The sequence below is a fragment of the Aquila chrysaetos genome, chromosome 4, assembly GCF_900496995.4.
Source record: "Aquila chrysaetos chrysaetos chromosome 4, bAquChr1.4, whole genome shotgun sequence".
Taxonomy (NCBI): domain Eukaryota; kingdom Metazoa; phylum Chordata; class Aves; order Accipitriformes; family Accipitridae; genus Aquila; species Aquila chrysaetos.
The window spans coordinates 26,570,874-26,591,661 of record NC_044007.1 but is presented as its reverse complement, the minus strand read 5'-3'; the positions used below and the strand labels follow the sequence as shown (position 1 = coordinate 26,591,661).

Below are 20,788 nucleotides of genomic sequence, written 5' to 3'. Positions count from 1 at the left end.
TTATGTATTTGATCTATTGAGTCTGTAGAACCTGTTGTTAAGTATTAACAGCAGTTAGTATTACTGGGTTTAAATATAAACACCAATAAATATTAACTTACTGAGTACTTTTTAATGTAATGATATTCACGGATTGTATGCATCACTTTTTTTTTCCTACAGCTTTGGAGAAAACATGGTTGACGTTATATGAGTATTTAAAGACTGCATAGTTGTTCACATATGCAGAAAACTGCCTCTTTTCACATTTAATTTCTTCACACAATCACAGAATGGTTAAGGCAGGCAGGGACCTCTGGAGATGATCTTGTCGAACCCCCCTCCTCAAGCTGGGCCACCTAGAGACAGTTGCCCAGGACCGTGTCCAGACAGCTTTTGAGTATCTCCAAGGAGTGAGACTCCACAACATCTCTGGGCAACCTGTGCCAGTGTTTGGTCACCCTCACAGTGAAAAAGTGTTTCCTGATGCTCAGAGGGAACCTCCTGTTTCAGTTTGTGCCCATTGCTTCTGGTCCTGTCACTGGGCACTGAAAAGAGCCTGGCTCTGTCTTGTATACCCTTCCTTCAGATAGTTGTACACATTGATAAGATCCCCCCCTGAGCCTTATCTCCAGGCAAAACAGTCCCAACTTTCTCAGCTTTTCCTCATAGGAGAGATGCTCCAGTCCCTTCATCATCTTAGTGGCCTGTGCTGGACTATATCAAGTAGCTCCATTTCTCTCTTGTACTGGTGAGCCCAAAACCAGACGCAGTACCGCATGACTTCAGTGTTTGTGTTTCTTGACTTGAGTGTTTGTGCTGTTTCAAATTTTATGTCTGTGAAATTTGCTAGGATATTTTTTCCTAATCTGTTGAAAAATGTTAGCAGAGCTTCATTCTCCTCATTAGTCATTCTAGTCAACTGCAGTCATTTCCAAGAGGTTTGTATAAAATCATTAGTACTTTGTAATTGCTTGCAAATAGCTGCAATGCCTTGGCTTTGTGAGAAAGTGGGACAGATTCCACAATAATTTTGTAGGGGAAGATTCCACAACTTGATAAAATCATTAAATGGCTAAAGTGATCTTTCTATTTTAACAATTTTTTTCTTGTAGTGCAAAATTCCAGTTTTGAAGATTTTATCAGATTTTGCTAATCCAATCTTTTATGACCTATTCCTTGAATATAATGGTGACAATGGACAGCCATATCTTTGGGCCGTGCCAGTTTTAAACTTGAATCTTCAGTACAGTGAAATGTTTGTTAATCAAGGTAAGGCTGTCATAGTAACATTTCTGTGAACGTAAATAATCTGAATAACTTCAAATAGAAAGAATTTGTGTTAATTACTGTTACTGAGTTGTTTAAAGATACCACAACACACCATAACTGGTTTCTGTTTTAAGAATTTAGTATTTTGGGGGCAAGTTCTGATAGTGTTAAGTGCAAGCTGTGGTTGCATACACTGGCCCAGTCAATAATATGCACAAATAAAGTAATCTAATTTCACGATGTATTTGTTTAAGTTGAAAATAAATAATTGTACTTCCTGAATAGTTATATGTATTATACAGTTATATGTATCATTTCTAGTAGATTTCATTCTTTTTGTGTGTTGAATTAGTTTTTTAAATATTATGTGACTGTCATGTTTTTTCAAAGGCAGTAATATGAACAACTGGCTTTTGACTCGTCGATTTTTTTTGGTGGATGCGCTAAGTGGAAAAGAGAATGACTTGGGAAAACTACCAAGAGTAATTAGGATTGCTAGCAAAATAACAATAAGGTGACTAATTGCATATAATATATAGTACATAGAAAATAAAGCCAAATTTGTGCAGTCTACGTTTTATTGTCTTAAAAGAAAATTGTTTTATTATGTTGTTTCTCCTATGTCCTGTGCTGCTTTTTCCATTGCATACTTTCCATAGGTTGTTCTGATGAGTGAGTGAGAAAACATAACATTGACTTGTGGGGGTTAAAATTACTGTGATTAATTTCCAGGTGGCATGGATCAGACTATGTATGCATAATACAAGTTAGCAGGCATTCAGTCACATCTTAGAAGCAGATGTCATCTGGAAAGACCTAAAAACTCCTCTGTTTATTCTTTTTCGATGTGTATGTTGCTGACTATACAAGGATGCTGTTTCATACTCCGTATTCTTTTTTGCAGTATTTTTACAAACTGTTGCCTATTCCATTACACAATCCAGAACAGGCTTATAGTCATTTAACTGAAATTGTAAGACTACCTGTTAAGGTCATTACTGATGGTTAATCTCAACTGGAATATGTTTTGGAAGAACCTCTTTTTCTTTATGTAGTGTCTTCCTCTGAGATAACTGTCTAAAAATTGAGATCTCCCTTCTTCTTCGGCTCTTCTTCACAACTTATTAGTTAAAAAGATGGCTGAGTAGCACTGAGTACTGATCCATACCAGTAATGATCCTGAAGAGTAGTTTAATGTACTAACTCCATTTGCTGAGAATTACATATTACATTGTTTCAAACAATAAGGATTAGCTTATGTATCTTAGAAGAATGTCCTCCCACCCCCCCTTCGAAAAAAGGCTAATGCCAGAAATTCAAAATACACATAGAAAAGGTCCTTCTGTAATGTTTTGAGAAAAGTTACCTTTTGGAATTTACTTCAATTGTAGCTATCATAACGTGAGCAGTAGGTAAAGATTGATTCAGGTATTTTCTTACAAATAAATGATCCTTCCCAGCTTTTTCTTATTATATATTCGTGTACATGCCTTTGTACATTCCAGTTGCTTTTAAAATGTGAATTGCCATATCATTGGGTTTGAAACTCACATTTTATTGATCAGCTGTTCTGTTCATTTAGTATTTTCTTATTAGTACAAGTTTCAATGAATACGTTCCAAGCAAGTCATCCATTTTCTGTATTAAAAATAATACTCCTGTTTGTATTTCTGCAGTATTCGTCTGGTATCCCATACTCAGAGAGGAACTATCTACCCTCCTCTAATTACTATTGCTTACACAGATGTGCTTGTCCAAAACCCTGAAACCCAGAGTGTGATGGTGAGATCTTTGTGCTATCTTAATTGAACTGATTTGTTAATCATATTTTTATTTCTGATGGAATTCTAGTTGAGTGAATGTTTTGGGGTGGGGGGGTAAAATTCTAGTAAGTTTCTAGCTCTGCCCAGTTATGAAGTTGCAAGTTTTCACTAACACTTAAAGCTTTTAAAACAGAACAGTTAAAAGTATTCTCTTTTTAATTCATCTTGAGTCTTTTTTAACTTAAAATACTTAGAATTTTACATTTGGTTGTGAAATGCTAAATAAGGCTACAGTTCAAATGAAATACACACAGAAAATAACAGGAGAAGTACTCTTTATGCAATGCACTGAAGGCAGCAATTTATGCAAGAAATAGAATATATAAAGCAGTGCATTAAGAGGAGGTTGTTAGGGGACGGATATTTCAGGTCACCTGTAGTTTAAGTTAAAATATTGGTAATATATCTAAAACATCCTCTAGTATTTTGTCTGCCGTGTATTTTTTTTATAGCACATCTCTAAGAATTAAAGTAAATAATAAAAAAATCTGTAGCCAGAGGGATTGGAGATCCGTTTGGGGGATCTTTCTCTACTGAAAGCCACCAAATTCTGCTGTAGCAGATGCAGAAGGGGACATTTCCTACTTGCACTTTTGCCTGCCATGATGGGCAGCAGCTCACATGTCCTATTCCTGTGCCTTGTTTGCTTGTTAGGTCGCACTGCTTGAAAAAGTGAAAATGTTGAGCTTAATATAGTAAAATAATCATTCTGCTATCAAAAAAATTATAATGTTAACATTTTCTGCTTATCAACTTTCAACAGTTCAGGCTTCCAGTACAGACAGACATCTAGCTAGAAACTTCTGGTGCTAGAACCATTCCTTGCGTTCCATATTAGCTGCATGAAAGGAAAGAAGAGACAGGGAATTAGAATGATAGAAAAATTAGTCAGACAATTCTTCCCTGCCTAAATGATGTCTTTATTTAACCACAAAACCAGCACTGTTTTTAGAAAATAATTCATTCAAATGGCGATGGCAAGAACAATTGTTTTCAGTTTCTCTATTTTCTGTTATACTATTTCATCCTTACATCTACATCTGATGTACTGAGGTCTTGTCAATTTTGGATGTCTTGTTGCATTTAACAAATGTTGTGCAAGTAAAAAATACACTGAATTTCATTCCAAGTTCTATAAATACTGAGATTCTAGTAACTGAGCATGTTTAGACTTAAATCCAAGTGAGGTAATAGAATGAGCTCTGACAGAAACAAATGTTTTAGGAAGCCAAGGTGGGGGGGAGGAGGGATTGGTTTGAGGGGGGGGGTGTCCTTTTTTTTTAAATCGAATTAAAAATACTATTCATTATCATACCTGTGTTAACTTTAGCCTTGCAGTGACAAATGCTCAGGCCAGAATGTTATAAAACCAAGATGCAAATCTTTCAGACCAAAGTCAAAATAGGTCTCAGATTAGATAGATATTTAAGCTAGAGGGAGCAATTTTGAAGCTGCATGACAATTTTTATTTCATTCAAGGTGGAAAAAAAAATTGGTGTCTGAGCTATGTAAGAGCTCACTTTGTGATCTTGCCTATTGCTGTAATTACATTAAAGTTACTTTTAATCAACACTGATAAAAGTGAAAGTATCAAACCTTTGGTGTCTCAGAAGGAAAAAAATTATGCACATTTAAAGGATTATAATTAGGTACAGCTAGTAACTTGCAGATAGCAGGCATTACTGTTGGTGAAATCTGCACTAAGCATAGCAGAGCATATGCTAGTACTAAGCCTGGCACTGTAGCACACCAGGTCAGATGTATACAGTAAAAGAAGATATATGTTGTCCTTGTATAGTAGCACTAGATGGGAATTCCCACTAACTGAATGTGTGAAAACTACCACTGTCTATAATGGTTGTAGCATTTCAGAATTTCTATGCATATTTACTTTTGTATCTTAATATTCAGGTTTCCTTCTCAGTCAATTATGAGATGAATCAGTCAGAGGCTCAGATTCAGACTGATGTAAGTTGTATTTCCCTTTAATTTGTCGATATAATGATTTACTTATATTTTGTGGTTTTTAAAAATATCTGCAAATAATTTTTCATTCTCTTCAGATCACGCTGGGTGTGTTGGGTGGGCTCGCAGTGTTATGGTCCCTTCTCAAGACTGCAGGCTGGAAGAGGCGTACAGGAAGCTCTATAATTGACTTGCAGGTATAAACAGCTGGTGACCTAAAAAGGGACACATTTTCCTCTCTTTAAGGAGACCTTTGCTATCATTCCTTGTGATATAACTTTTCTGTTTCTTAAGGTAACTGAAATGATTTCTAGCCTAGGTGCATAGAACTGTGACCTAGAGTTAGGCTCATTGGAGGAAGTAGGTTTTTTGCATTTTTTTGGATTCTGATGTTGTCATTTAGGAAATACTTTTGCTAGAAATAAAGGTATTTACAGAGCTGTTCTGATCAGTTGAGTGGACTGTTTTCAGATTAATTGTTCTTTGAACAAAGACTAGCATGTAGGAGTCTCAGATACTGAATATACCATAAATATATGACCACAGTAGAAAAATTTTGTTCGAGGCTGCTTTTCAGTACTGGAGTTCCCTGTAGTGTGACCTGCATAAAATTTTATATGAATATACATATGCATTACTTAATTAGTTTTACAGATCTCTACAGTGTGTTTTTATAATTGCAGACGGTTTTGAAGTTCTTACTGTTTTATGCTGGAGACCTTGCCAACGTTTTCTTTATCATCACAGTGGGCACAGGGATTTATTGGCTTGTGTTCTTCAAAGTAAGTGTTTTTCCAGATTTGGGTGTTATGAAAACCTATTAATATTATATATATTTTTACACAAAAATTCATTTTCTTTCTTTTTTTTTTTTTTTTTTTTTTTTTTTGCCTTTCTGGTCAGACTATTGAGGCAAGTTCTATATCATATTCTGGTTTGTGTGCTTAAATTTTTGTGTTCACCTGTTTCTTAGGATTCATTCTACTTGCAGTCTGCTTAATAGTCACTTAAAATATTTTACAAATTCAAAATGATTGCATATTAAATATTGAATTTTCCTGAAAAATGTTGTTCACTTTTAAGCGTTTAGTATGTTGTTACATATGCCATCCATACTATTTCAATGTAACTTCTCAATTATAGGCTCAGCAGTTTGTCTCTGTCCTTTTACCACTTCCATCTCAAGAAGAAGATTTTGTTACATACATAGCGTGTGCATTTAGTTTAAAGGTAAATATTAAAGACATTTCAACATATGCTTCTGTATATTTTCAGCAAGCTTGTTTTTAAACATCTTGTGCAGTTCATTTTATTAGTGTATAGACATAAACAATTATTTTATTCCAAGAATTATTTTTCCACAGAAATTTACTTTGTGGAGTCTTTATAGGGAAATGAATGTCTAAGAAGATATCTATGGAAAATTATTCTTTCAAGAATAAGGTGTAAAGAAACCCAAATAACACCATATCAAGAATAAAGCAGAATATAAGTGCTGTCAGTTCCTGATTAAAAAGAAGACAGATTAAAATAATTTTGTTTAAACATACTTGTAGAATTCAGAGATCGGTATTCTTTCTTCATGGGACATACAAGTATTTTATTAATTATGGGTATTGAATTGGAATTCATAATACAGGTTAATATTTTATGGGAAAATACTTAGACAATTTTTTGGAATTTGTTACTTTGCTGCATTTTCTTCATAATTTTGGACAACATCACATGACTTACCATTATTCCAAGCTTTTAAATTTAAAAAAAAAAAAAAGATGTGTCAAAAGTTGGTAACAAAGTTGCAGTCTCAAGTGTAGTCAAGTATATTACTTGTTACGTTTAATGAAGGACAGGTACAATGACTGTTTCTTCATCTTTGTCTGTATGCTGTTGCTGTCCTTACTTGTTATATTTCTCCTTTTTCTTTCTTAGGCTCTGCAATTCTTACAATTGCTGGTTTCACAACTTACTATAGATATTTTCTTCATTGACTGGGAAAGACCTAAGGGCAAAGTTCTTAAAGCAGTTGAAGGTAACTCAAACTGTGCTTGTTTGTATAAACAGCTGTGGTTAAATTTGGATATTACTCTCAAGTATTAAATTTCAGAGCTTTATTGTATGTATTCTTTTTAGGTGAAGGTGTTATTAAAAGTGCTGCTGCACCTGTGAGCATATGGAGGACATATTTTATAGCAAATGAATGGAATGAAATTCAGACAGTGAGGAAGATAAATCCCCTCTTTCAAGTGCTTGCAGTTCTTTTTTTTCTGGAGGTATTATTACTACAATTATTATTGTTACTGTTAGTAATTTTTTATGATTCACAACCAGAGTCTAACACAAGGGTCTGTTTTTTTAATTCTTGCATTCTCTATGGTAATAGTGGATGACCTCCAAGTTCACTTCAAAACATGTAACTTAGTAAAATAATTATTTTAATACAACTTTTAATTTATATGTATGTATATATAGGTCATTGCAATATTTCATTAAGGAAGACTTTTAAAAAAAAACCAAAACAACCTTTAATTACCTTAGAGACCTTTGTTAGTTTTGTTTGGATTTTTTTAAGGTAATGAGTTATCCCAATGGCTTAAGAGACTGATAAATCTGTGTACACACCCCATTCTTTATTTGCCTACTGGCTCTCTCCTGCCACAGTCTACAGCTTCATTTCTGGTTTCATATTTATCTGAACTGAGCTTCCTTCCTGCTAATTTGCTATAGTGACCTTTTATAAAGTAGGAAATGAAATGTGCCAGTTCTGTTACTGATGGCATAACACAAAGCAGGATGCCTTCAGTTACAGCTTAAGGATATGTGAGAAATTGTGCTTTAGCTATTCAGAAACGTTTTTGTTTGATTCTTCTGTAGTTTGGTAAGTACTTTTATTTTGGGAAGTATTCTTAAAGCGTGTAGCATATAGTTGTTTATGTGAGGTTCTTTTACATATTTTTAATACTTTTGTTCATTTTTATAGTCCTGTTTTTAAATTTCCTATTTTTCTTTTAAATTAAATACAGTAAAATACCCCAAACTTTGCTCATTCACTACATCAGTATTTTTGCTGTTGGTAAATACAGGCCAGGACCAACTTAGTTGCCATGTTACAAGGAAAGAATGGGAGAAAAGAGAGCACATATTCCCAAAACTAACTAATCTCCTCAGGTTAGTCTTCATAGGCTCCTGATATTACTAAAAGGGAGAGGCTACTCCTAATAGAGAGTGATTAACAACTTGCTCTATAACTCCTGCTATGAATTTCCCTCTGGAGAATCCCTTTCTTGCCACTGGAAAGATACCTAAATAGGCTAAAATTGGTGTTTGTGAAAACCTCAGATAATCTTTATAACTTTCATTGTCATGGTGGAGTTTGGAATGTAGTTTCCCTAGAAGTGTAATGCACGGCGTAGATATGGCCATCAGCTGCTCACTACAAGGGGGAACTTGGGTATTGCTCAAAACCTGTCTTCTTGGGTTAGCAATTTTGATAAAGTGACTGTTCAGTTCTCATTAATCATGGTGACACGCTGTACAGTAGTAGAAAACAAGCCAGGAAAAGTAATAGTTGGAGGAAGTTGGGAAGCGTAGAAGGAGTCTCCCTCCCCTCAGGCCTCATGCCTGGCACCAAAGCAGCCGCTGGTTGGCACTGGTTGCCATGGCAGTGTTGACTAACTGGCTAGTGCAGATAGCACTCTGGCAGCAAAACTTTTCAATATTGTACTGGGTCTGGCTGGGATGGCGTTAATTTTCTTCATAGCAGCCCATAGGGTGCTGTGTTTTGGATTTGTGGCTAAACCAGGACTGATAACACACCAATGTTTTGGCTATTGCTGAACAGTGCTTGCACCGCATCAAGGCCCCCAGCGAGTAGGCTGGGGCTGCACAAGAAGCTGGGAGGAGAACACAACCAGGACAACTGACCCCAACTGACCAAAGGGGTATTTCATACCATATACCATCATGCTCAGCAGTAAAAATGGAGGGGAGGGATTTTCTGGGGACTGGCTGGGCATCGGTCTACTTGTGGGAGGTAGGTAGTGATTGCCTTTGCATCACTTGTCGTGGAGGTTTTTTTCACCACCTTCTTCCCTTTTCCTTCCTTATTAAACTGTCTTTATCTTGACCCACAAGTTTTCTTGCTTTTGTTTTTCGGGTTCCCTGTCCCGCTGTGGTGGGGGTCAACCCACCACAAGTATGTTTCTGGTGCAGCTTCAGTTCTGAATGATTTTCACAAAATTTTCACATCTTTAATCAAGACATAGTGTTTCTCTCATCTTTTTTATTTGGGAACTTTTACTAGATTGTTTATTTAAAATGGATTCAGCCATACAGTGGAGAGAAATATATTTCTGTTCAATAAAAACAAAAAAATCAGTTTCTTAGCGTTGCAAAACAGATTAAAAAAATGTTTTAACACTGGAACACATAGGACCAAAAAGCTGAAACTTGGCAGAAATAATATCCCTATGCAGTCTAACAGTAGAATCTTTTGGAGTTTTTCAGTAAAAGTCAATGTTGACTTTTTGTGAGATTTAGCTGCATATGTTTTTGAATTTATGTATCAACACACATATGTACAGTTTATGTTTTTAATTAAGTTTCTCAGTAGTAACACTGGATCACACAGTTGGGCTCTATCATAGTGAACATGCTACTATTCCCAGCTCCATTTTTCCTAATTTTTTCTTCTTATTTCCTCTTAGGATGGAAACAGCAGAGTCATAATTAATACTATTCATTGCCTCATGTTGTTATGTTGACCTTCTTATCTCTTCAGGTGGTAGGATTTTCAAACCTGGCTTTAATGGATTCTTCTTCTAGTCTTACAAGAAGCAGTGAGAGTTTCATAGCTCCTTGGAGCCGTATTTTAAGATTTGGTGTGTCTGCTGCACTCTGGCTAGCCATTGCCTTCTTACAGGTATGTGAGACGTGACATACTGAATTATCATTTTCAGGACGGTTCTTGGAAGCTAGAATATATCACTAGGCAATCCATAGTACGTATCATAGCATTGGGTGTATTCTTAACTATTTTGCTTGATCTAGATTTTTAGCTGCTTTAGCATGGTACACCTTTAGAACTCAAAATGAATCTTCTGAGCTGTGAGACATCTTACCTTGTAGTCAGAATTTTAATTCTCTCAAAGATGTGAATTTATGCAATCGCTTTGTTTTGTTTTAAACAACTTTGAAGCATCTCGAAGCTCAAAATGAAAAGCAGGTTATTGCTACAACTTTACTTAGAGGAAGGATGTTGATCCCATTTCAGAGTCCAATGCAATGGTGGCCCCTACCGAAGTCTGTAATTTGTGGGTGTTAAACTGTGAAGTTAACTGCTTAATGAAGTCAATTCTGATGAACTAATTAAAAAAATGTGTTTTATTTATTTCAGATTATATTTTTTTCTGTGTTTTATGAAAGATTTGTTGAAGATAAGATAAGCCAATTTGTTGATTTATGTTGCATGAGCAACGTAAGTATTTCTTTGTCTCTTTGTACAGTGGCATTTTTAATAGAATAATAGATAAGATATAAGAGTATTAAATAATATTTATTCATTTAATTTAATCAGAGATTACTAGCTAACAGCAAAAGTCAGTGTTTCTTTCAGCTCACTTTATTGGTACAATCTACAGGAAGATTTCAGTTAAACTTGGAAAAAGATTCTGGAACCATAGGTATCAATGTGTTCTTCTAGACGTGGGATTTTTAGGTTGTTTTTTGAAGTTAAATTGGTTACATGTGCTCATACAGAATTTAAAAGTAACAAAGTATGACATAAATTAGGTCTGGAACCATTTGCTGCTGTTCTGTCTAGTGGTTTGCATTTTAGTGCTTTCGTTTTACAGACACAGCCGTCTTGGTTTTATTTAATATGTTTATGTACAGTTTCTGCTCCTATCTTGTGGTTGTCCCTCAACCACTGAAATTCATGGTTGTCCCTCTTGGACAGTTATCACCTTTTTCATGCATTTTTGCTTACTCGCATCTGAACTACTTCCACTTCTCTAGTTTAAACATGGGCCTTGAAACTTTGTACTGCAGGCTTTCCTTATTAACCAAAGAAGAGTGCAGTCAGAACACATTGGATTAGCTCATTTATCCAGAACTTTTTAAAAATACAGAGATTAACCCCTTTTATCAGCCTTTCCAGCCTTGGTTATTCCTCTTCTGTGAAACACCCATGTAGGGCATGGGTTGTAGAGAGAGTTAATTTTGTGGTTTATGTGATATATAAGCATTGCATCCTACTGAATGAAATTCTGTTAAATACAGTCTCCTAGAAGCTCAGCTGGAATCATGCATATGTATTATGTATCACAGAAATAACTTTTGAATCAAAATAAAAGCTACTAACTTTGCTTTAATTTTTTGGCTCTGTGGAATTAAGTAGTGATCCTTGCCGTTGATAAACTAAACTTGAAGCTGATGTGTGTTTCTAGTTAAACATACATAAAACTAATCAGTAAATGAGTTATTAAATATTTTTCTGCCGTATTTATTTTGGTACCTGCCTACTTTGTATTTGTAGAAGGGCTAGTCTTGCTGATCTCCACTGTGAATTCAAAAGTTCAAAAATAAAATGATAATGTTTAATTAAAGTATTCTTTTTTTCCGCATCTCTTTTAGATTTCAGTGTTTCTCTTGTCACACAGCTGCTTTGGTTATTATATCCATGGTCGCTCTGTGCATGGACATGCAGATACCAATATGGAAGAAATGAATATGAACCTAAAGAGAGAAGCAGTAAGTAAAAGTATTAAAGTTTACACCTGCTTTAATTATTTATTTTATAAAAAACCCCCACACCTTTTCATTATGGATCTGCAACTGTGCATTACATTGCACCAAGTTATGATACTTAAAAGATACCAACTGTTGGTGTATAAATATATGACTCAATAGTTCTTTTAACTAGCTGTTCATCTTTCTTCTTCTTCACTATCTCTTCTTCTCTGTTACTTCTTCAGATTTCATAGATATAAAATACCTGGTTTTCTAAAATTTTTTTTCATGTATTTAAGAACCCTCTATTTGATATTGAAGCTTTTCATAAGCTCATGGCCGCATTCAAAAAGATGCATACCAAAAAGCTTTCATAAAGAGGCAAATCTGAAAAACTCCTAATAAAGAAACATCTACTCTTCCAATAAGTTCTTTTATTCCATCTTTTCTGCTGTGGTAATATAACCTATTCTTTACAGAGATTAATTTGAAGAAGTATTTTTTCTAGTTTGTCCTATGTTGTATCTGTGCTGCAAGATCAGGCAAATGTAAAATGTCTAATACAAGATTGGAGCACTTTGCACTAAATTTCATGATATCTTGCATCTTTATAGGGACCAGTAGGAAGAAAGTACTTTAGACAAAGGATATTTCTATTTCAATGATAAGTGGACAGAAAAAAACATAACCATGTGAAAATTAAATCTCAAACTTGAAATGTAGAGGAATCCTTTTAATAATATTTTTTACTTGTGTGTTCCTATAATTTTTTCCTAATTGCTTATTTTAATACGATTTTGGGAAAAGCAGTTTTTTCCCTATGGAGGTGTCGAATTTTCTGTTTTCTCAGGGTTTTTTCAGATTTATTAAATGTGACCTGAAAAACATATGGAAAAAGTCAGGAATCCAAAGCACAAAAAAAGCAGGACAAGTACAGAACAAACAATAAACATAAAAGAAAGGGCTTCAGGGTGAATGTCAAAAGATGTATTAGAAGCTAATGAACTGAACACAGGTGAAGAGAGGAATATGACTTTGTGACAGCAGGGGTCAGGATTTCATGTCCGAAGAAAATCTTGCTATAATAGAACCAAGGGTGCAGTGGATCCAAATATTTAGAGATATTAAGTACTATGTGTACATGAAAGAGAGGAAATTAAAAGCTTTTGACTTTTGGTGGTCTATGAATGACATTAGTAATGTTAATTTACAATTGCTTTAATTGTATAGGAAAATCTATGTAGTCAGAGAGGTTTGTTACCGAACACAGATGGCCAGACGTTTCAGATTTCCATTTCAAGAAAAATGCGACTGCACTATGACAGGATTCATGAAACCCTGACAAGAGTAAGTGAGATATTTGTATTCTGTAAATGTTATTTAAAATATGTAATTTTTCCGCTGAAGTCATGGTCATGTTATATTTCAGAAACGTGGTCCTGCTAGGCTTTTGGACTCATCTGCAAATACTTTCGAACAAAGCACAAGGGCATACAACACCATGAACAAATTTCTCAATTCTTTTATTGATCACGTATGTATGTTGACGTTACTATAGTAAGGAAAATATAATTATAGTAAGTAGAGAATAAAAATTGTAAATCTGAAAGACTGTAATTTCTCTTTTAGCATATGTCCTTAAAGACTTGTTTTTAAAGACCTTATGGCAACTAGAACAGTGCTTCATTCAAAAAAAAAAAAAACTTGGAGTACTGTCCAACAGTGCAGTCTGCCCTTAAAAATGACAAATCCTTTTTTGTTATGTACTTATTTTTGTCTTGGAATAGAACAGTGCTTTTTGTCATTCATAAAGGTCTAAATAGCTGTACTTCACTTTGTAACAAGTACTTTTTCTTTGAAATCATAAAACAAGCAGTATTGTTTTTCCCTTTCTTATAGGTTCATAAAGAAATGGATTATATTGTTAAAGATAAGTTGCTGCTTGAACGGATTCTTGGCATGGAGTTCATGGAACCACTAGAGAAAAGTATTTTTTACAATGGTAAAAAGATTTGTGACTTGGTATTTGTACTATTATAAGTATGTAGGTTTTGTGTAGATTTCTTTCCCAAGATTTACAATCTAAACTGGACTTTAGAGCAGGAGGGGTCATTAAATGACCGCTTGTGAGGGAGGTATTTAAGAGAAGGTCCTCAGGTTACAGAAATCCTATTTATAATTTGTCGCTGGACTCCAATGCTTTTTCTTTTAGGCAACTAAAAGGATACTGTGTAGAGACATGCATGTGTTTACGAAGTGCTGCTTTGACTTGCTATCTAGATCCAATATCCACTTTGTAAATGGAAAGACGACCCACAAGATTTAAATAGTTCCATGCCTTTTTTTTTTATATAGAACCAAATTTCTTATGAAACAACTAAAAGTACAGAAAGACAATTTCTTTAAAGAGAATATTGATCACAGTGAGGACATTTTAGTGGAATACTTGATGTTAATACACCACTCATCTTTACAGACTCCACTAAATAATTTGGGTTCTTGAATATTTTATTTTGAAGCTTTTTAAGCATTGCCAATATCTACAGCAAAAATGAGTATTCCAGCAGAAATAGGGATGATGCCAGTTCTGATTCTGGTCCCTGGAGCTATGCAAAATCAGACAGACTTGGGTTCTCCAATGCATCGTCCTGAATCCCAAGCCCATGCTAAACCTAGCCATAAGTATTTCCAAGTGACCGATACATGTGTTAAAAACAGATTTAGTGAAAGTTCTTGACCATATCTCAGCCTTCAACCTAGGTTCCTAAATTGGAATCCCTGGAAGATTGAAGCTGTGAAACACCAAGGCTTTAAAAACCTTAACCTAGTCATAATTACTGCCAGGTGACCATACCTGCATCACTGGAATCTTCACCCAGTGTTAGGTCCTCCACTTCCTCCACTTACAAGGTTCTGAAACCCTGAGTCCTGGTCTCCCCCTATTAACAGATGCAGTCTGGGGACCAGTATCCACACTGCAGTGAAATATAAGCTGTGAACTTAGGCCTGATACCAGTCTGCTTCCTCAGTCCCTGAGCTGTACAGAATCCATCAAAAATTATCTTTGAAAACCTTAGTTCAGACCCTGATTCTACCCCTAACCATAAATATGGCCACCACCTACATGAAAACTAAACATTAACTAGTGATCCAAGACGATGCAAGCCCTCATTTTGAGTTCCTCAAGTACTTGGCTCTCCAGCCTCACTGTTCAAAAAATCTTAACCTTATCAGAACTGTAGTCCAACACCTAGATATTACCAGATGACCATTACACATCCTAAACATGTCATTATTCTTATATAATAGCAATCCGCAGATTACATCACTGAGCTGTGCAGAATTTTTCCTGCTCTATGACACTGGGGCTGCAAAAGCTGAAGCCTAATTTGAATCTCAAACCTTGCTATATAATCAGGAATGCAGCACATGCTTTCGAACTAGCCATGGTTGTAGTCTGATATTTTTGCTCAGTCTAGACATCTGAGCTACACCTAATTCATTAAAGGTTTGGGCTCTCCTCCCCTGTCATGGTAAAGCACTATCTTCAGTAATAAACGTTGCCAGATAGCCAGTATCTGCCTTAAAACTATAACTAGGACTTTCTTCAGCCTCAGTCTGTGATTCCACGCCTTGCAATATCAGTCGTTCCAAACCCTATTCTAAACCCCAGGTCTACTCAGCCATAAATATTGTCAGGAATGCAATGTCTGAGTTAGAAATAAGTGTATAAGCATGATGTGATGTCTCCAAATTGTGCAGTATTCAACAAAGGTTTGGTCTTTTGACTGCCATTGTTTCAAAGTTCATAATCGTAAGCATTGATACAAATACATTGTTTGATGGTTTAGATTGCCGTGCTTTCCAGTTTAGACACACATCAGGATTTCATGGCAGTAGGACATAGAAAATTTGTAATGAAAATATGCTGTTTCCAATAAAACCAGCATTAGACATTTTCCTGAAAAAGTAGAAAGAGGGAAAAGAATCTATTTTCTTTAATTGTTTATTTTAAGTGTTCTTTTCTCTTTTGAAAGTGGTGCTTTTTGATAAAATAAAGAAGTGGATAAGTGGTCTAGACTACTTTGGCTATGAAGAAGGTATTTTAAGCTTAAAAGACCCATTTCCTGGGAAGACTGTTAACCAATGAACAAAGATAATGTTAAGCTCTGAACCTCCTCCTAAGTAAAGCTTTAAGCATATGTTTTTATTATTTTTTTGAGTTGGGGCCAGAGGTAACACTTGCTAAAAATTTCAGTGACAAGGAAGTTACATCTGCTTCTTGTTCAAACCAGCCTTTTTTAAACAATGTGATTGAGATTTCAGGAGTGAATAAAGTTGCGTGTGGCACGTGGGCTTTTCCTATTGTTTTCCATCAGTGTTAAGCCATTTTATAAGTTAAAAGGTTTGTATTATTTTGCTTAAATAGAATGACATAACTAGCTCTTATGATGCCGTAGAATGCCATAACTAGCTCTTGCTCTGACTTTCCTTTTTCTTACCAGCTTTCTCAGCATGGACTGATGAACTCCACAAACTTGCACTTCACAGAAGTAATCATTTTTCAAAAATTATTTTCTTTCTGTAGATGAAGGACACTCCTTCAGTGACGTTCTCTATTACGGCAATGAGACAACACTGCTCATCTTTGATATCCTGTTTTTCTCCATTGTGGATCTGGCTTCCCAAAGTTTTGTTTTAGCAGCTATTCTAACATATTTGCAACAAGAGGTAAATTTCAGTTTAAGAACAAAGTAATATTTTTAAAATGTGGGTTAATATGGAAGTTTGTATAGTTAACTAGATAATTAAAGCAGTAAGTTAGCAGTATGCAGTGACAGAAGATTATACTGAGAGCTTATAAAATAGTTATTTGATTTTTTTTTGTCAAATAGGCTTGCGAGAAATTCATTTTATTCACATGCCTGTCATGAATAAAGAGGCTACAAATAACTTTCAATGGAAAACACAAATATCTGTTACAATTAATCACACATAATTATATCATATTTCAGGGTAGAAAGATACTGGAAAATGTTTCAAAAATGCTAAAGGGAGTTGAGCATCCAATTCACTCATGTTATTTAAAATTTAAAGATAATATGAAGTTATTATTTTATGTTAGGTACTGAAACATACTGGTTTAAGTATTTCTTCATTAATACATTTTTTCTAAAATGTTCTTAGATATTTAGGTTTATTCGTAATACACTTGGGCAGAAGAATTTGGCATCCAAAACCTTGGTGGATGAAAGATTTCTCATTTAATTGAGAAGATGAAGAACTTTGTTGAGGAGTTCATCATGGAAATTACGTCCACGATCAAAGCATCTCAGACCAGCAGATTAATTGTGCACTTTTCAATAATAATAATAATGTAATGGTTTTGAAATTTTATCATTTTTGATACTGTGTGCTATTAAGCTTTATTTTTGTGTATTTACAAATATTTTTTTAATTTGTGAACACTAAGCCATAGGCCTTTAAAAAGAAAGGTACATGAAAATAAGACAGAAATAAACTTACTGTTGCTATTATTAGAATAAGATAAAAAAAAGTGACCACTCACTTTGAGGTGATAATTCGAGCATTCTGGTTGGCAGGAGAGGTTGTCATATCTTAATTTTTCTGAAAATCATTTAAGTCTTTTTTTTTTTTTTTTTTTTTTTAATTTATTTTGAGGTATAATGTTTAGCAAACATATTTCCAGTTTTACACAGCACAGGATTTGTTCTGAATTAAGTTAATATTTCAAGAGGATTTTTTAAAGATCACTTATTTACAGCAACTCCAACTTGAAATTTTAACTTTTCTTTATTGTGTCATAGTATTCTATGCTTTTGTCTCTTCTCTTGGAGTTTATCATTGTTTTTCTTGGGTGTGGCCTACACATGACAAAGTTTCCTTGTGTTTGAGATACAGTAGTGTTACAGCAATGCAGAAAAACAGGCTAGTTATGATAGTGCAGAGGAGATGGTTATAGGTATTTGGGGTTTGTTCCTGATCTTCTGTCATCTGATGCGAGATGCCCAGGGAAATAACAGTAATTCTTCTGTGATGTCTCCACACAAGTGAAATAGAAGCAATTGTTCTTCTCTTTTTGGAAGTGTTTTCACAGGTGCCTATATATGCTCATGTACCTCTGTCTCTCTTAATTTTCTGGCTTTATTATCTTTAGATATAACACAGAGACCATAGTAATTTTACCATCCTCATATTTTTGGAATTTAGACAAGTTAATAATTATTCAAGTGCCACTTATTAAGTGTTAAGGGAGATTATGAATGGCCTTCAAAACACCTTAAAGTGAGGTGTCTACCTCCCATTTATATCTCTAAAAAGTCTCTATACCTTTTTAAAATTATGTTTTTCAGTAAATGGTTAAACATGAATAGTTGTGTGCTGTTTTTACAGCTGTTACTTGTCTTTAGATGATTCAACAAGGGACTTTCACCAGCAAAAACACCATGAAAACGTAAGTCGAGGTTAGCATGCTTATTCCAAAACAGAGACTGAGGACATGATTAGTTGGACCTGGCAGATTTCTAATGTAGACATGCTTATCTGAGTTGAAGCAACATTGTATTTCAGGTGTTTCTTGGCTTCATAAAGAAGAACATGTTCTCATGTTGATATCATATCATATCATGATATTAAACTTACAGTAACATGGACATAAATCTCAGGGTCACTATTGCTCTACGGCATTTGCGCTTGGTGTTGCAAAATCTGTGTAGCTTGCTAGTCCGATATAGTTGCTATTAAGTGATAGAATGTGTCTGCCAGTAAGGTAGATAACTGAAGAGTGGATTTTCAGTGGGACATCCATTTAATAATATGCAGTTTAGCATGGGCATTTCCATGTGATGCTTTCCTTTCTTTTGTCTGCTTATGTGCACAATTCTTAGTTTGTTGGTGCACATTAGGTTCTGGATCCACTAAAACAGCCGAAGATCATATTTCCATTGAGTACCATGACTGTATGACTTCATTAGTTGTGAGTTTTCTGTCATATTTCTTGTCAGTGATCTACTGAGTGCCAAAACTGTAAACTAAGCTAAGGAGCCATCTGAAAAATGGTCTGCAGTAGGACATTTGCAAGGCAAAGTTAGGCTCACATGATGTCTGTGTATTTCTTTGGTCGATACCTTTGCATAGCATAACTAAACTTTCCAGATCTTACAAGTCCTACTGAAATGTCAGTGTACAAGAGGAAATACAATCTTTCTCATGTGACCATATTTATTCAAGATGACTGATGTAACTAAAGAGGTGTAGAAAGTTGCTGTGGTCTGTAAGTGAGCAAGTATGACCCTAATGAATAACCCTAATACGGGTCTTTTTTCACTGTCACTTTCCAGCAATAGTACTGTGCATCATTGTCAATGGTAACAGGCAGAAGCTTTTTCTCTGTGTGAATTCTGAGGATGTGTTCATAGTCATGAAGTTATTCTAGGGAACAGAACCACACTTCAAACATACCTCTTCCAGAATGGTCTGATTTATGACCGACTTCAGTCAGAATAACTAAAACGTAGTAACTGGACCCAGGTAAACCAGGGAATGTCTGCAAGCAAAATGAAGATGCGATTGTGCCATCTGTAGACAGAGACATATAGTTTTTACTTAGTCCAATACCAGCAGAAATGGAGACATCTCAGCATGTGGGCTGTCACTCAGTACCCTATTCTCAATGCTTTTGCTAACCAGGTACAACTTTCCATGCAAAAATCATGCTTTGAGTTTGCTTTAGATATGCCTTTAATTATCTGCTGCTCAGAAGGGCATGTGAAAGCTTTAATGACCTTGCAATTTGCAAGAACTACTGTTAGAGGCAACTCTTGTTACAGATAAATGATAAATTAATCTAAAAATGTCCTCTCAAAACAGTTCAGTCGGTTGGCCCCCTCTTGCTTCTCGGTGCACACACTACTCTGTTGTGTTTTATTTTTCCAGGTCATTTATCTAAAATGTTAATATAGCTAACATAGGCACTCTACATGATTTAGGAAATAATTACAGGAGTCAAAAGCTTCAGGAGTTCATAGAAGCTTTTCTTCATTCTTGCTGTCCAGTGAACACTTGAAATGGGTTGACTGCGCTTTGTTCTCCTATTGCTTGGTATTTGTTCAAGAAATAGCTCTTGTGATTGTATTTCCAACTTAATGTTTTTGCTTTTTTAAAATTAATATGCAGCTACAATGTGTTGTTCATGTGAAGAGTGTCTTTCAGGTTTCTAAATGTTTTATTTAATAACATGGCATTTCAAACTCTCATATCTGTCCCTCTGAGCAATAAAAAAATTTTCAAGGATTGGATAAGTTTTTTTGCACTTGTTAAATCAGTTGACCCAAGCCTACAACATGCTTTTCCTTCCATGAACATGAGAGGTTTCAGAGTAGGGCAGGAGGCTGCTACTGGCCCTGCAGTCCAGAGGAGCTCTGTCAAGACAAGCATAAGAAAGGGATTTTGCAGTCGGTGTGGCAACGGAGGGTACCGTTTTGGATAGCCACAACTAGGGGAATGAGATGGTTGCTTTTTGCCAAGCGTCTTAGGAGTTAGATACCAAAATAGTTAATTCCACAAATAATTATAACTCGTATATACAGACAAGGTACACTAATTTCAAGAATATGTTTAAAATTCACAGGTTTCATTTACTAGTGAGGACTTGATTGATTTATGTTTTACTACAGCATTCATTTTAATGGTAGGGGCGGCTGTGTGATTGAGGTAAATCGTACCAGAGGTGAGAAGTGCAACTGGCATGACGCTCGGAACTTCACCACACCCATCAGATTGCTGCAGCATGGGCAGTGCGGTGATGCCATCTGAGCCAAGTTCATGGGGTTTTCTGTTTGTTTTCACCCTGAAAGGGAGTGTCTGGGCGGTAGGTGACTAGGGGAGAGTGACATTGTGATATGCTTCTATGAAGATCACGAGTAAACGGGGATGGTGGAAGGAGGTAACTATCAAACCTCTCAAAACCGGTCTCCCTCAACACCACCTGCTTTCCCCTACAT

At 35.3% G+C, this 20,788-nt stretch overlaps 1 protein-coding gene across 2 annotated transcripts in view; it reads left to right on the top strand.

Moving 5' to 3' along the window:
- The window catches only part of TMEM67 (transmembrane protein 67), a 37,016-nt gene extending 16,938 nt beyond the window's left edge, over window positions 1-20,078 (top strand). Inside the window, exons 12-29 of one of the 2 annotated variants that reach the window (XM_030012556.2) lie at window positions 1,095-1,251; window positions 1,642-1,765; window positions 2,928-3,033; window positions 4,986-5,042; window positions 5,138-5,236; window positions 5,723-5,821; window positions 5,943-5,951; window positions 6,183-6,269; window positions 6,969-7,068; window positions 7,170-7,309; window positions 9,817-9,957; window positions 10,432-10,512; window positions 11,670-11,786; window positions 12,996-13,112; window positions 13,195-13,299; window positions 13,665-13,767; window positions 16,354-16,496; window positions 16,953-20,078. In XM_030012556.2, coding sequence (XP_029868416.1) covers window positions 1,095-1,251; window positions 1,642-1,765; window positions 2,928-3,033; window positions 4,986-5,042; window positions 5,138-5,236; window positions 5,723-5,821; window positions 5,943-5,951; window positions 6,183-6,269; window positions 6,969-7,068; window positions 7,170-7,309; window positions 9,817-9,957; window positions 10,432-10,512; window positions 11,670-11,786; window positions 12,996-13,112; window positions 13,195-13,299; window positions 13,665-13,767; window positions 16,354-16,496; window positions 16,953-17,033 — 1,866 coding nt within the window. In that variant the 3' untranslated portion in view covers window positions 17,034-20,078. The remainder of the gene's footprint in view (window positions 1-1,094; window positions 1,252-1,641; window positions 1,766-2,927; window positions 3,034-4,985; window positions 5,043-5,137; window positions 5,237-5,722; window positions 5,822-5,942; window positions 5,952-6,182; window positions 6,270-6,968; window positions 7,069-7,169; window positions 7,310-9,816; window positions 9,958-10,431; window positions 10,513-11,669; window positions 11,787-12,995; window positions 13,113-13,194; window positions 13,300-13,664; window positions 13,768-16,353; window positions 16,497-16,952) is intronic. The other variant, XM_030012557.2, reaches the window with a different exon arrangement.
- The last annotated feature ends 710 nt before the right edge of the window (window positions 20,079-20,788 follow it).